General features: G+C 43.8%; 1 protein-coding gene across 1 annotated transcript in view; it reads left to right on the plus strand.

Moving 5' to 3' along the window:
• LOC134969511 (sulfotransferase 2B1-like) overlaps positions 1–12,882 on the plus strand; it is a 41,867-nt gene that overhangs the window by 13,562 nt on the left and 15,423 nt on the right. Inside the window, exons 2-4 of the mRNA XM_063945507.1 lie at positions 7,592–7,800; positions 11,353–11,479; positions 12,529–12,623. Of these exons, the coding sequence (XP_063801577.1) occupies positions 7,592–7,800; positions 11,353–11,479; positions 12,529–12,623 (431 nt within the window). The remainder of the gene's footprint in view (positions 1–7,591; positions 7,801–11,352; positions 11,480–12,528; positions 12,624–12,882) is intronic.

Raw genomic sequence — 12,882 nt, forward strand, 5'->3', positions numbered from 1 at the left:
AGGGTTCGCAACCCTGCGTTATTAAGAGTGGACTAAAGTGGTCTTAGTGGACTGAGTGGTATCCCATACAACTCTGAGGTGGTCTACTAAGGTGGTACTAGGTGGTCTACAACAATCGTAGGGCATATAGATAACTAGTATCTATAGGCTGTGTTATTGCATCACACGTCCGTTTGTTTTGCACAGAGCAACGTGATATTATTGTATCATCTGTGGAAGAGCATACGCAGACGTGATTGTATAGACCATGGGGTTTTTCTTTGATAACTTCGGGAAATCTCCCTGGTGGGCTTCACTGGAAAGAGTGAAAAATAGTTATCTAATTTCTCTGTTTTTCACCCTACAAACAATTCCAGTGAAAGAAACCGAAAAGGAAATTTTCACTGCCTCTCTCAGGAAAATATTCCAAACAGAACTTCCACCGAAAGAAATTACGGTGTAAGGTCTGATAGGAGCCCTAAGCTGGGTACATTGCCTTCGCTATCAACAGTGTATGGTAGTACTGGCCAGCGTGGGCGCGAGTGAGTGGAAGGCGCTCAGGTATACCTCCACCGTCTACTTATATTGAGTATTTTGGAGTTTGTGGGAATTTTTTAAAAGGTATTAGAAGAGACCCACAAATATGGGAGCCAGTTGCTCAAGTAAGAGACGTTTAGACAGGGTTCAGGCAGAATCGTGGCCAAAAGGCTCCGCAAGGTTAATCATGTGTGAAAAATATGGTTCACACACAGAAGGTTTATGCAATGAGTGAATATGTATGACTAACAATGATAGGGAACCATTCCCTAGGGTGGGCAGCTTTGAACCAGAGGTACTGCAGAATGTAAGCAGTAGAATGTCTTCTTAAATCCAGAAAACAAAGGATTAGACATAATGATTGTTTAAAATTATGGCAACAGGAGGGGGATATGCAAAGAGAACAAATTCGCAAAACAGGTTCAAGACCTAGCGGGAATGAGAACACAAACACACCAGTGTCGACACAGGTCGAAGGGGAAGAGATGGCTACAGTCAATGGTATATCCGTAAATTATAGTAGTGTGCAAAAACAATGTATTAACCCTAATTTTTGCAAGATGTATCCTGTTTTGAAGTCTTTTCAAGGTTATAGGTCACAAGAAGATGAAGGATCCAGCCAAATTCCAGCTCTTCACCAAGCAGTTATTTTGCAGGAAACTCAGGTGGGACCTGTCCAACCAGGTAGAGCAGTAACAGTATTCCCCAATGAAAGAACTGGTGAGCTCACAGCTACCGGTAAGTATGAGACAGTTCATTGCACAGAAACAACAACACCACACAGTAAACAGATTAGGAACGGAACGGTAGGATTACACCCGGTCTTGGAAATAGTAACTCCCAATGGGGGAACCGATAGTCAGGAAGTAGTCCTCACCAGGAATAATGCAATGTATTGCCCGTGGCCCAGAGATGAGCTGCGATCAATCATTTCAGAATTCCCCGACCCTCGGAAGCATTTAGCCAGATGTCAGAAATTTATCAGAGATCTGGGTAATGCGTATGAACCGACAAAAACACACTGGCGGATAGTTTTGAAAGCATGCCTACCCCCTAATATTGACACCCAAAAATTTACCACTGATTGTAGGCTAGAGTCGGATAGTCCTATGACTGACAGAAACAATCAGGAAAATATAGAACGAATTAATAGGTAACTAGAGTTGTGTTTCCCCACTGAGTGGAGAAGAATTTTCTCCATAAAACAGAGGGAAAATGAAATGACATCTGAATATTTCCATCGGGCCCTGCAAATAATGGATAGATACATGGGGGTATCAGATACAGGGAACGATACGAATTACAGGAAGGTAGCTGTCTCGGTGCTAATGGACGGACTCAATAAGACAGTGAGGGACAGAGTACAAACATCTTTGCCTAGTTGGAAAAAGGTCACAGTAGCTTGTCTTAGAGAATGTTCGATTGAACACCATAAGAATATTGCTAGGCGTAGAGAACTGCAGGAGGAGAGGCTGAGGATTGAAAGAATACAGGCCCTGACACCAAAGTCTCCTCAACCTAAACCCCAAAACACGGATAGTAAGAAAGGACCTAGGATATGCTACACTTGTAGGAAGGAAGGGCATTTTTGCCAGGGATTGTAGGAGTAGTAGAACACATAGCCAATATAGACCCCTAGTCAGAGAAAACAAGCCACGTTATTAAACACATAGACGGGATCAAGGGACATATAGTAAGGAATCACGATACAGTATAGAAAAACACAGATTCGGTTAATGGGAAGAACAGAAGAACAGAATAAATGCAACTTTACCCTTTTGACAGAACTTACTGGGGTTAGGAGGAGGCCTCTAAACTTCTGCTTCTCTCTCTAGCAGAAGTGACCTCTAAATAACTTAACAAGAGTTTTGTTAGAGATGGTAAACATATTGAGCGCTCCCACCCAGGAAGCACAAAATATGTTAGATACCCACGAAGACTAATGTTGCATTTTCACTGTTTTAGATGCATGTCCATCACAAGTTGAGGAAATTATCTCAAAGATACCGGGTTCCCTATGAACTTAGAATGGACAAGACACTAGATTGATGGCTGGGATAGTCCCAGTAGAGATATAACACACATAGAATTGTTTTAAGGGGAACAGACCGATTAGGGAATCATTCCCTGTAGTGCCCAATCCAGATGTCAAACTTTGTAAAATCTTCTTTGCCTTTACAAACTTACCTGTTACTAAACCCTGTGATTTGTCTTCAAAGTTTCCTCTTCATTTCTTACGTTCACTGACAGGATTACAGTTCAAACGTCACATGCCTACTCGGTCTTTTCAGAGTTCTGCCCAAACCCAGTATATCTCACCAGTATCAGTGTGCCTGGCCATGCACAAAGGGTGGAGAATGGGAATACTGGTGAAGGGAGACTGTGCATAGATACCGATATACATGATGGTGTGACAGCCTGATGGTGAACGCAAATCTGACAAATTTTCTTTTTATTATTTCCCCTCTCTTTTCACTTTCCAAAGATGGTTCACTTCACACAACAGTTAAACACATTGAAATGCAAGATTTATGTTCCCTACAGAAAGGTCGCTGACCCGGAAAGAACCCTTGACAAAGAGCAGAGTGTAGAGAACACCGTATCACTGGAGTGTCTGTTCCGGGAAGGTTGAGAGGCAGTACTGTTGAGACGGCACCTGAGCGCGGAGAACAACAAGACCATAGGCGGTTGTCGCACCAGTTTTTTTATTTTCTCCATCCCCCACTACCCTCCTTCTCTCCTTCTCTTTCTCCCCCTTCTTGTTTCCCTTCTCTTCCCTTAACAAGATGGACTTACCCCAAGAGACTGCGTTCCGGGTTTTCCTGTTAATCCTGATGTTGACCAGGACAGTCTGTTTCGGTGAGGGTCCCAGAGAGGTCGAGAAAGGATCTGGAATGGGTTCTGATGGCGGGGATGGATTTGTAGAATCTCAAGAGCAACACATCACTCGAGCAAAGGCGAGTATCAGAAAGCGATCTGGTAGTCAGGGAGCTCAGAGGCACTGTGAAGGATTATTGGCTGAGGAAAATTGCATTTGTAGGAATTGTGAGAACCTAGTCGAGGATGGTTGCATCCAGAGATGTCAGTCCAGCCTTAATATCGACATGGACCGTCATCCGTTAAGTGATTACCACTCACTAGTGGGTAAGGTCTTAAACCAGACAGAATGCTGGGTGTGCTCACAAGTACCTCAAGGTCAGAGCAAGTCAGGATTAGTACCGTACCTTTAGCAATAGATGAGGTACTCGAATTACGGGGTGGGAGACCGGTGGACAAGAAATTCCATATTTCTAGGCCCCCTAGTTTGAAGCTCCACCAGTATCATGTAGATAGATCCTTATTATGTTTCAATATTTCCAATTACCGAAAACCGGGAAATTGGGAAGTGACGTGGAATAACCAGACAATGGCCTTTTCGCACAGAGCTGATGGGATACCCATAGACTCTGAACTTGTGCGCCAAATAGCCAAAAGTGGAAGGTATTTTCGGTATAGGTATACTCGAGGAAGCAAGACCATGTGGATTGGAGAAGTATCACCAGGGTACTGTGCTCATATCATCCAGCCTGATACTTGTACTAAGCAGATGGGAAAACTAGGGATTGGGTTTTTCACTTGGAAAGTTTGTAATATGGTAATGTCATATTCTGTCCCCTATGTTCTCCCCGATGATGCCTATTTCATATGTGGGAGGAAGGCATATAAGTGGCTTGCCCCGAACTCAGAGGGATTGTGTTATGTTGGAAGAGTGTTGCCAGAGGTCATGACCATAACCCATGATAAGATGAAAGATGTTCACCGCAGTGCTCAGGCTCCTTATACTCATACTCACTATGAACACATCGTCAAGAGACACCTCATAGAGAGGACAGAACACGTAGCCTCTGGTTTGATCCACGAATCCACCGGGATTCAATTCCTTCTCGCATTAGACATCACCCGTACTGCCAGAGGAATTATAAATTATAGGTATATCCATGCGCTAGCGAACTTGATAGATAATATCACTGAGATGTATGACGACACCTTCAGGTATACGGGAAGGGAGTTACAAGCTTACAAGACGGAACTGATCCAGCACAGGATGGTCCTTAATTATATCACAGCCGTGACGGGTGGGTACTGTGTCACTTTGGCAACTCAGTATGGTGTGAAGTGCTGTACGTATATTACAAACAGCACTGACGACCCCACAGAGATTATCGATCAAAAGATGGATGATATATTGCAGTTGAAGTGGGAGTTCCGGAGGAGACACAACCTTACCCTGACGGCTGTGGGTAATGAGCTGACCGGCTGGGTCTCATGGTTGAACCCACGAAATTGGTTCTCAGGATTAGGAGAGTGGGCTCAAAATGTTGTTATGAGTGTAGGAAAGTTTCTCCTTTGTATCCTGGGAGTCGTCATAATTATTGCTTTGATATTTAGATGTGTTCGAATTCTGACGCGGCGCAAGCACGGCACAAATTTGATGAGTTTAAGGAGCAAGGGCATTGTTATAGCAGCAGATTTCATTTACGACCCATCCATAGAGACAGTGTTATGATAAGGATTGCAAATGAATTCCATGGCCTGTTTCTTTCACCCATTTTTCCTTTGTCTCCCCCTCTGCCCAGATACACCCATCCGGAAAAGACATCAGCCCTACCCAAGAATGTTTATGAAAATGTTATGTGAATGTATTTTAGATATGTGTCTTATCTTCATCTCTACAACCTTCAGTTAATGACACACATAGTCGACAGGTGATATCCACATATACTAGCACTCGCATATGTTTCCCCTCCATGTATCATCAACTAAATGTGCACCCCATTTGTTGGAACAAGAAGCCGAAAAGAGCTCGGTTGTGTTTGTCGGCCCACTTACAGACCCTTAATACGGGATAAGAAGGATTTAATGTATACTTCGCAATACCTCGAAGCTTATCTAAAACATATACGGCACGATGATACATGCCCCTCAGACATGGATTCATACATACATGCTTTTTACTATCCCACTAGGTCATACATTTCCCACCTACAACTCTCCTCCGACCATCCAATCGTCTGTAGATATTGTATTGATATTTTTCTGTTTAGTGATTAGATAGTGGCAGTTATTGGGGACTGCCAAAGGGTGGACTGTCAAAGTAAAAAAATATTGAAGAACACACAGCACGTATAAACTGCACACACATGCCTATGCGCGTGCACTTGTTCTGCAGTGCGTGCACATGTACGCACTTTGCGTATGGTCGCTCCCGCGGTCCTGCACATCGGCGCGTGGTATGGGTATTTACGGCAGAGTTTGTGTACGCATGGAGGGCCATCAGAACACATTACATATTTAATCCAAATAGTGCACAATGTACACATAGTCTCCTTGCACCACATCAGAAAGTTATAGCTGTTTAAATGGTTGCAGAACAAAGGGATTCACCTTTACAGGATAAGAGGGGACAGACTAAGGTTATAAGGTGGTATTTGGTATCCAGCTGTAGGGTATTTTAAGGGAAACATTCCGGTGTTGGTCTGCGGAAGATAGCATGTTCCTGCGGATAGTTATGTGCAAAAGCAGAATATAGATATAAACTGTATTTACTGTATATTATGTATGCAGCGGGAATCCAGAGGAGACCACCCACAAGAGCAGTTGAGAAAGACATCGCCTACCTTTTCAAATCAACCTATGACCTCTCCTGTACTGTAAAGGTGCATCCCTGTGTCCAATGGACAAAGGGATTACAGTATCCATTGTATTGCTTTTGGAAGACTTGTATAAATAAAGCCTGCTGCAGAGCGGCCAGTCACAAGACTCACAACGTTATCTATTTGATTACGGAGGACTGGACCAGGAAGCGCACGCGAATATTCTCACGTATGTACATTGACTGTAGCCATTATTCTGTTATATATATTGTCTGTATTGTAGTGTATAATTTGTATTGTAAACCCCCTTTCAGAAATAATCCACTGTGGTGTCGGAACCCAGCGGTTAATCACAATTGGTGTCGTGTGCTCATTGCCATGCTAAGGTTTAAAGTGTATTATTATTGTTATTATTGCATTGCTGTAGAAGGTTTTAAGTGCATCTCTGGGTGTGTACGCGCTGAGAGTACTTTGTACCGTCAGTGCGGCGTGTGTCCGCAAAGTCCGTACACTGTACGGGACTCTGTCCGCAAATAGCGTAAAAGGTGCGTAGAGTGTGAACTAAGTATAGCGGCCGCAGCGGCTAAAGGTTTAAAGTGTACTGACGGTGTGTTTAAGGTATAGCTTTTATTCCTGTAAAGATAATCGACATTATCATATGTTTATAGGACATTTATACTTTTGCTACATTGGTGTTTGGAAGTGCACCTTGCGTTGTATTAGTATTCACTGTGTGGTGTTTAGGTGAACATGTTTAAATGGGGGGGGGGGGCGCTGAAGTATTGCAGATTTTTTCCATATATAGTTGTTATTTGGAAATGATAGAGGAACACTATACAATCCTAGAGGCACTTTCTTTTTCACTGCACACTTTCTGGAGTACATTTTTACAGAGTAGATCTGCTGCCTACAGAAAACAAAATGATTAAATATTACAATGAAGAATTGGAGTTTTTGCTATGCACAAAATGTGGAAATATGAGTACGTTTGAGTGTAGTTTACGTTTCGGTACATATGTGATTGACCAATTCCCTTACCTAAGTTTCTTTCTTGTGCCAGTAACAAGCTATGGAATTAAGAGGTTGGAGACAGTTCTAGTAGTGTACAAATAAAGCAGCCGCCTATCTATTGTGTTAATCCCCAGCGCAGACAGTCTTCAGCAAATTGTGGCCATGATTTAGAGCATAATCAAGGACTCTTAATGGCTGTTTGTACTGTGGGTTCTTTCTATATATTAGTCTGTAGTACTGCTAGGTCCTACATATAGGGGTATTCAACTTACTTGGGGTGTTTGCAGGGTATCCACCTTGTGGGGGAGGCCAGTAAAGACCTATATTACCAAACAGATGCTAGCAGTATTTATCTAAATATATATTGTTTTACATTTACTGTATAGATTTGTCTTTTTCATGCTTATATATATTTACATCCTCTACAACAGGGACCACATGGATGCAAGAGATCTTGACACTGATTTACAGCCAAGGGGACACGGAGATTGCCACAACTGTTCCAAATTGGATGCGGGCTCCTTGGCTGGAGCACACATACTTCAAAGAGACTCTAAAGGAAGGAGAGGGCCCCAGAATCATAACCACGCACCTCCCGAGTGATGTTCTTGCTCCTGCCCTGCAGAAGTCTAAAGCAAAGGTATGCTGGCCGATCATTGGACAATGACATTCTGAAATTGGTCATTAAAATGTGAGGGTATGTTACACTAAATACTGATGTTGTCTGTATGCTATGGAGATAAAATAGTTCTTAATGAACCTTTATTTGTGTTATGTATGTTTGGTGCAATATGCTTAGCTCTGTGATGGGTGACATTGTCTATAAAGTTGTGTGAATTCAAAAGTTAGGTGTAAAACGAGTATGTGTGCCGTTGTTCTTCTAGCTCTGTAGTCAGGTGGTTATGCAATGGCCCTCTCACAGTGACCTCTGCAATTGCTGTACTGCTTCAGTGCCAGCTGGAGAGCGGTACTCAGGGATGCGGAAGTCCCCATTGAGACAATCGAGTTGGATCACCCACCTCTTACTGGACAGCATTCATTTGCCTCCTGTTGGACAATTACTATACCTTACTGCTTATCTAAATTACAGGTTGAGTATCCCATATCCAAATATTCCGAAATACGGAATTTTGAGTGAGAGTGAGCTATCAAAACCTTTGTTTTCTGATGGCTCAATGTACAAAAACTTTGTTTAATACACAAAGTTATTACAAATATTGTATTAAATGACCTCCAGGCTGTGTATAAGGTGTATATGAAACATAACTGACTTGTGTGAATGTACACACACTTTGTTTAATGAATAAATATTGGCTAAAATGACCTTCAGGCTGTGTGTATAAGGTGTATATGAAACATAAATGCATTCTGTGCTTAGACTTGGGTCCCATGACATAATAAAAAAATAAAAAAAATGCAATAAAAATTTGCTTCTGGTCACTTTTATGCTGACTCCAGTACTGCAGGGTGAGGCCGCCTGACTAAGTATCGCCATGTGGGACTCAGAAGTCACTCCGATGGCCCCTCCTACAGGGAGAATCTTTATACATTATGAGGTTTTCCTCTGTTATGGCGCCATAGCTGTGGGTGACCTCCTTGGCATGGGAATTTTAAGGACAGGTTGGGGTGTAGATATTTGGGTTGAGGGTCATGGTACGAACATTCTGCGTGCCTGACGTATGACAGGATCTGACACAGACTGCACTTTTGTGCAAGACACTTTAGTCTGTGTATATTGCACCACAAAATGGATTTTGTAACGCAACACATGTGTTTTGTCTCATGAAATGTATTTCATGAAAGATACTACAAGTAGTAACAAATGTAGTCTGTGCTACTATTTATCTTTATACTTTTTTTTTTAATTTTATTTAAAGTTCCCTCTATTAGTGGCAGGAATTGTAATGTGCAATGACAACATTTTTCGTCCTCTGTACATGTGACTCTGCATAACTCGGCTGCTGTAGGTTTTCCATCCATCTGTAGTAGTGTACTCTGTTTTTGATTACACAGAATAGCCGTGTTAGATATATATATATATTAGCTGAATACCGTGCTTCGCTACAGGATGAGGATGGTAAATTAGAATTATAGTTGTTTGTTAATTTACGTTGGTTAGAGATCCAGTATATAGGCATATCTTGCTTCCCTGACCCACTTTGTGTAGTGGCCGGACCCTTTTTGGTCCCCCAAGGGACCCTGCTCTTCTACTATACAAATCTCAGTCTGTGGCTTCCTGCTGCCTCCATTCCCCTCCTCACATCATGTCAGTGCCCCTGTAAAATTATCATATTTACAGTTTCTTATATAGCGTAGCGTAAGCATCTCCTGGTATACTCTGTGCTGCTGTGAGACCCTGCTACTTCTACTATATAACTGTCAGTGTGTGGGTTTGTGCTACCTCCATTCCCCTCCTGACACCATGTCACTGCCCCTGTCACATGCAGCCAGAGCCGTAACTACTTGTGTGCCAGGTGTGCCTGGCACACAGCACAGTCGCCTGGAGGGCGCAACTGACCGCATCCCCATGATTTTGGTCAGCGGCATTGTAATGAGTCAAACTGACTCATAACAAGCCGCCTGAGAGTAGAGGAGCAGCAGCGCCGGAGGCAGGGGAGAAGGAGGAGGAGGAGGGAGGGGGACTCGGGAGCCGCAGCAGCGCACTGTAATTGGTGGCAGTGCTGCTGCAGCTGTCCCTCTCCTTCCACATAGGCTGGCCGCCGCCGCTGTGTATGCTGGGATGCACTTCCCTCATCCCAGCATTCACAGCGGTGGCGGCCAGCCAATGTGGAAGGAGAGGGACAGCTGCAGCAGCACAGCCACCAATTACAGTGCACTGCTGTGGCTCCCGAGTCCCCCTCCCTCCTCCTCCCCTGCCCGGTATCTGCCAGCAGCTACACCGAGGAGCCTGACTGCCTGAGCCAGCGAGGAGAGATTAAGTATCTATCTATCTGCCGTAATGTGTAAAAAGGGGACGCTGGCTGCTGTAATGTGTAAAAGGGGCTCTACCTGGTGTAGTGGCGCTACTGTGTGGCTTAATTTGAATAATGGAGACTACTGTGCACCGTAATATGAATTGGTATTATTTTGTGGACACACCCCTTCCCCATGAAGCAATGCCCCTTTATTTTTTTGCGCGCGACTACAGCCCCTATTTTACATAATGGGGGGGGGGTGCCGATGCCGTTTCTAGCACACAGCGCTACAATGTCTAGTTATGGCACTGCATGCAGCCCTGTCTTGCCTGACATATCATGCATCTCCTAATATACTCTGTGCTGCTTGGGACCCTGCTCTTCTCACTATATGACTCTCAGCATGTGGCTTCCTGTTACCTCCATTCCCCTCCTCACATCATGTCACTGCCACTGTCACATGAAACCCTGTCATCACTGACATGTCCTGATATAGTCTGTGCTGCTGGCCCACCCCTAGGGGTGTATTACCCCCACAGTGTTTGTTCCCAGATTGTATGTCATATGTGTAGCAAGTTTGGTGTAAATTGCACCAGGCATTCCAGAGTTATGCTGTCTCCTGAAATACTCTGTGCTGCTGCCTGTGCGGGTGCTAGGGGTGTGTTACCCCACAGTGTTTTTTTCCCAGATTGTAAGTCATATGTGTATCAAGTTTGGTGTAAATTGCTGCAGGCATTCCGGAGTTATGCTGGAACGAACATACATACATATATTCATTTATTTTTGGTGATTTCCGTGGATGGGCAGTGACATTTGTAAAACCGGTTCTTAGCAAGCACCTGGGACCTAAGGAGAAGCTACCTGCCAAGTTTTAAGATTGTAGGCCTTGTGGTTTAAGAGATTTCGTAATGAGTCAACCAGTGAGTCAATCTCCTATATATATATATAATTTTTTTTTTTTTTTAATCCGATTTGAAAATCTGCATAGAACAGATGTGTCCCCATACGCTTGGCGCAAGATGCCTGGCATGATTGAGCTGCGCTGAGTGGTGTATTATCTTTTTCATGTGACTGTGCGTCTTAGTCACAGTCAGATGCAACAAAACGCTTCACTGATTAATTTGATATACGAATCTGTAAACAAAATATTACAGAACTTGGCAGGAAAAAAAGCTGCTGCATCGTAGCATTTTGTGTACAGATTCAGACCAATTTGCATACAGGACGTTAATATGCTGTCTTACAGAGATTAGATCAAAAATATGTCTTGTTTTCAGGTCATCTACATAGCAAGAAATCCCAAAGACGTGGCCGTTTCCTTCTACTATTTCCACAAAATGGCAAAATTCCTCCCAGACTTGGGATCCTTTTCTGAATTCCTGCAGCTCTTCCTTAAAGGCGAAGGTAAGAGTTCAAAATGATCACCATAGTACCTGTTAAAATGATCTTGTCTAGTAGGTTTGCCCAGAGCGTCCTCACTAGAAGCCCGGACGTCACGCCCGACCTCCTCTTACTACAACATGCTGGCCACCCAGAGTCTGTAAAGAGCAGGGGGCGGGGCTACTGTACAATCCGCCACCAAGAGTGCCGGGAAGTGCGGAGCTGTGATGGGGGTGTTGCCAGCAACTGTTCTGACCAGATGCCGCCCATGTATCTAGCCACAGCACTGTTAATCGCCCTAACGGTCATTGTTCTCCTATTGCTCAGTTTACCCATTTATAATAGCAGTGTCTCTCCTCTGTATGTACTGTACGCCCTAATTACATTTCTGTAATATAGAGCTCAAGACAAAAAAATGAAAGAATAAAATGACTAGACGTGTTTTCGGTGAATGAATGTCGGTGATCCACAGGGACTGTCCTGAGCTATTTCATATGACATAGAGCCTGATTCAGAGATGTGCATAAACCCAGTGTTAACATAGATCCCTGATTTTGGATCTGTGCAGAAGCCACGCATCTGGGGCCGCAATGTCACTTGTAGTGCCTCAAATGCAGCGGAATGATTGGCATGCTGCTTGTGTTCGGGAGTGGCGACTGGCAGGGTTGCAGAAAACAGGGGTGTGTTGGCCCCATTTTCAGGTCATGCTATACCCAGTGGCTGCCTCCTTGAATGTCGCTTCCTTGGCTTCAGCAGACTGAATTTCCTGGTCATCAAGACTAACCTGAGGGTCACTCAGATGGCCGCTGTTTATGCAGATTATCCGATGGCGGATCAGAGAAGCCGGCAGGAGGCGTCTGTTTACACATGACGCCTTGTGCGGCCAGTTGCATATTATCGCGCGGCCGCTACGTACAAAGACACAGTGTCGGTGAGATCTGCGTCCATCTGTGATACAGGCCCATAGTTTGAAATGCTATGTGCCCTGATGCTGGCTGGCTTAGCGTGCTGGGAGTTGTAGTTCAACAACAGAAAGTCAGTTTGTCATTGCTTATGTCTGTTTCATCCCTCAGTGTACTACGGATCGTGGTTCGACCATGTGAAGGGCTGGTACAGGCAAAGAAAGAACATGGACTTCTTCTATATCACATATGAAGACCTGAAGAAAGTAAGGGACTTCTCTGTAGTTGCAAACTTAGGATATATTTTATTACTTCACTTTTGTAGTGGAAATAAATATTTTCACGTATTTATAGCGAGTCATTGGTGATGCCGGTGCATCAGTGAATGCCAGTGCGCCAATTTAAAGGGTACATTTTATATTTGAGAAATATGCTAAGCTAGTTTATAGTGTAACACCAGGTAGGCTGGGAGACCAAATCACCCTACACCTAGCACCTACAATTGCTGAACGCTGATACGGGCAG

Source organism: Pseudophryne corroboree, chromosome 11 (genome assembly GCF_028390025.1).
Source record: "Pseudophryne corroboree isolate aPseCor3 chromosome 11, aPseCor3.hap2, whole genome shotgun sequence".
NCBI classification, from domain to species: Eukaryota; Metazoa; Chordata; class Amphibia; order Anura; family Myobatrachidae; genus Pseudophryne; species Pseudophryne corroboree.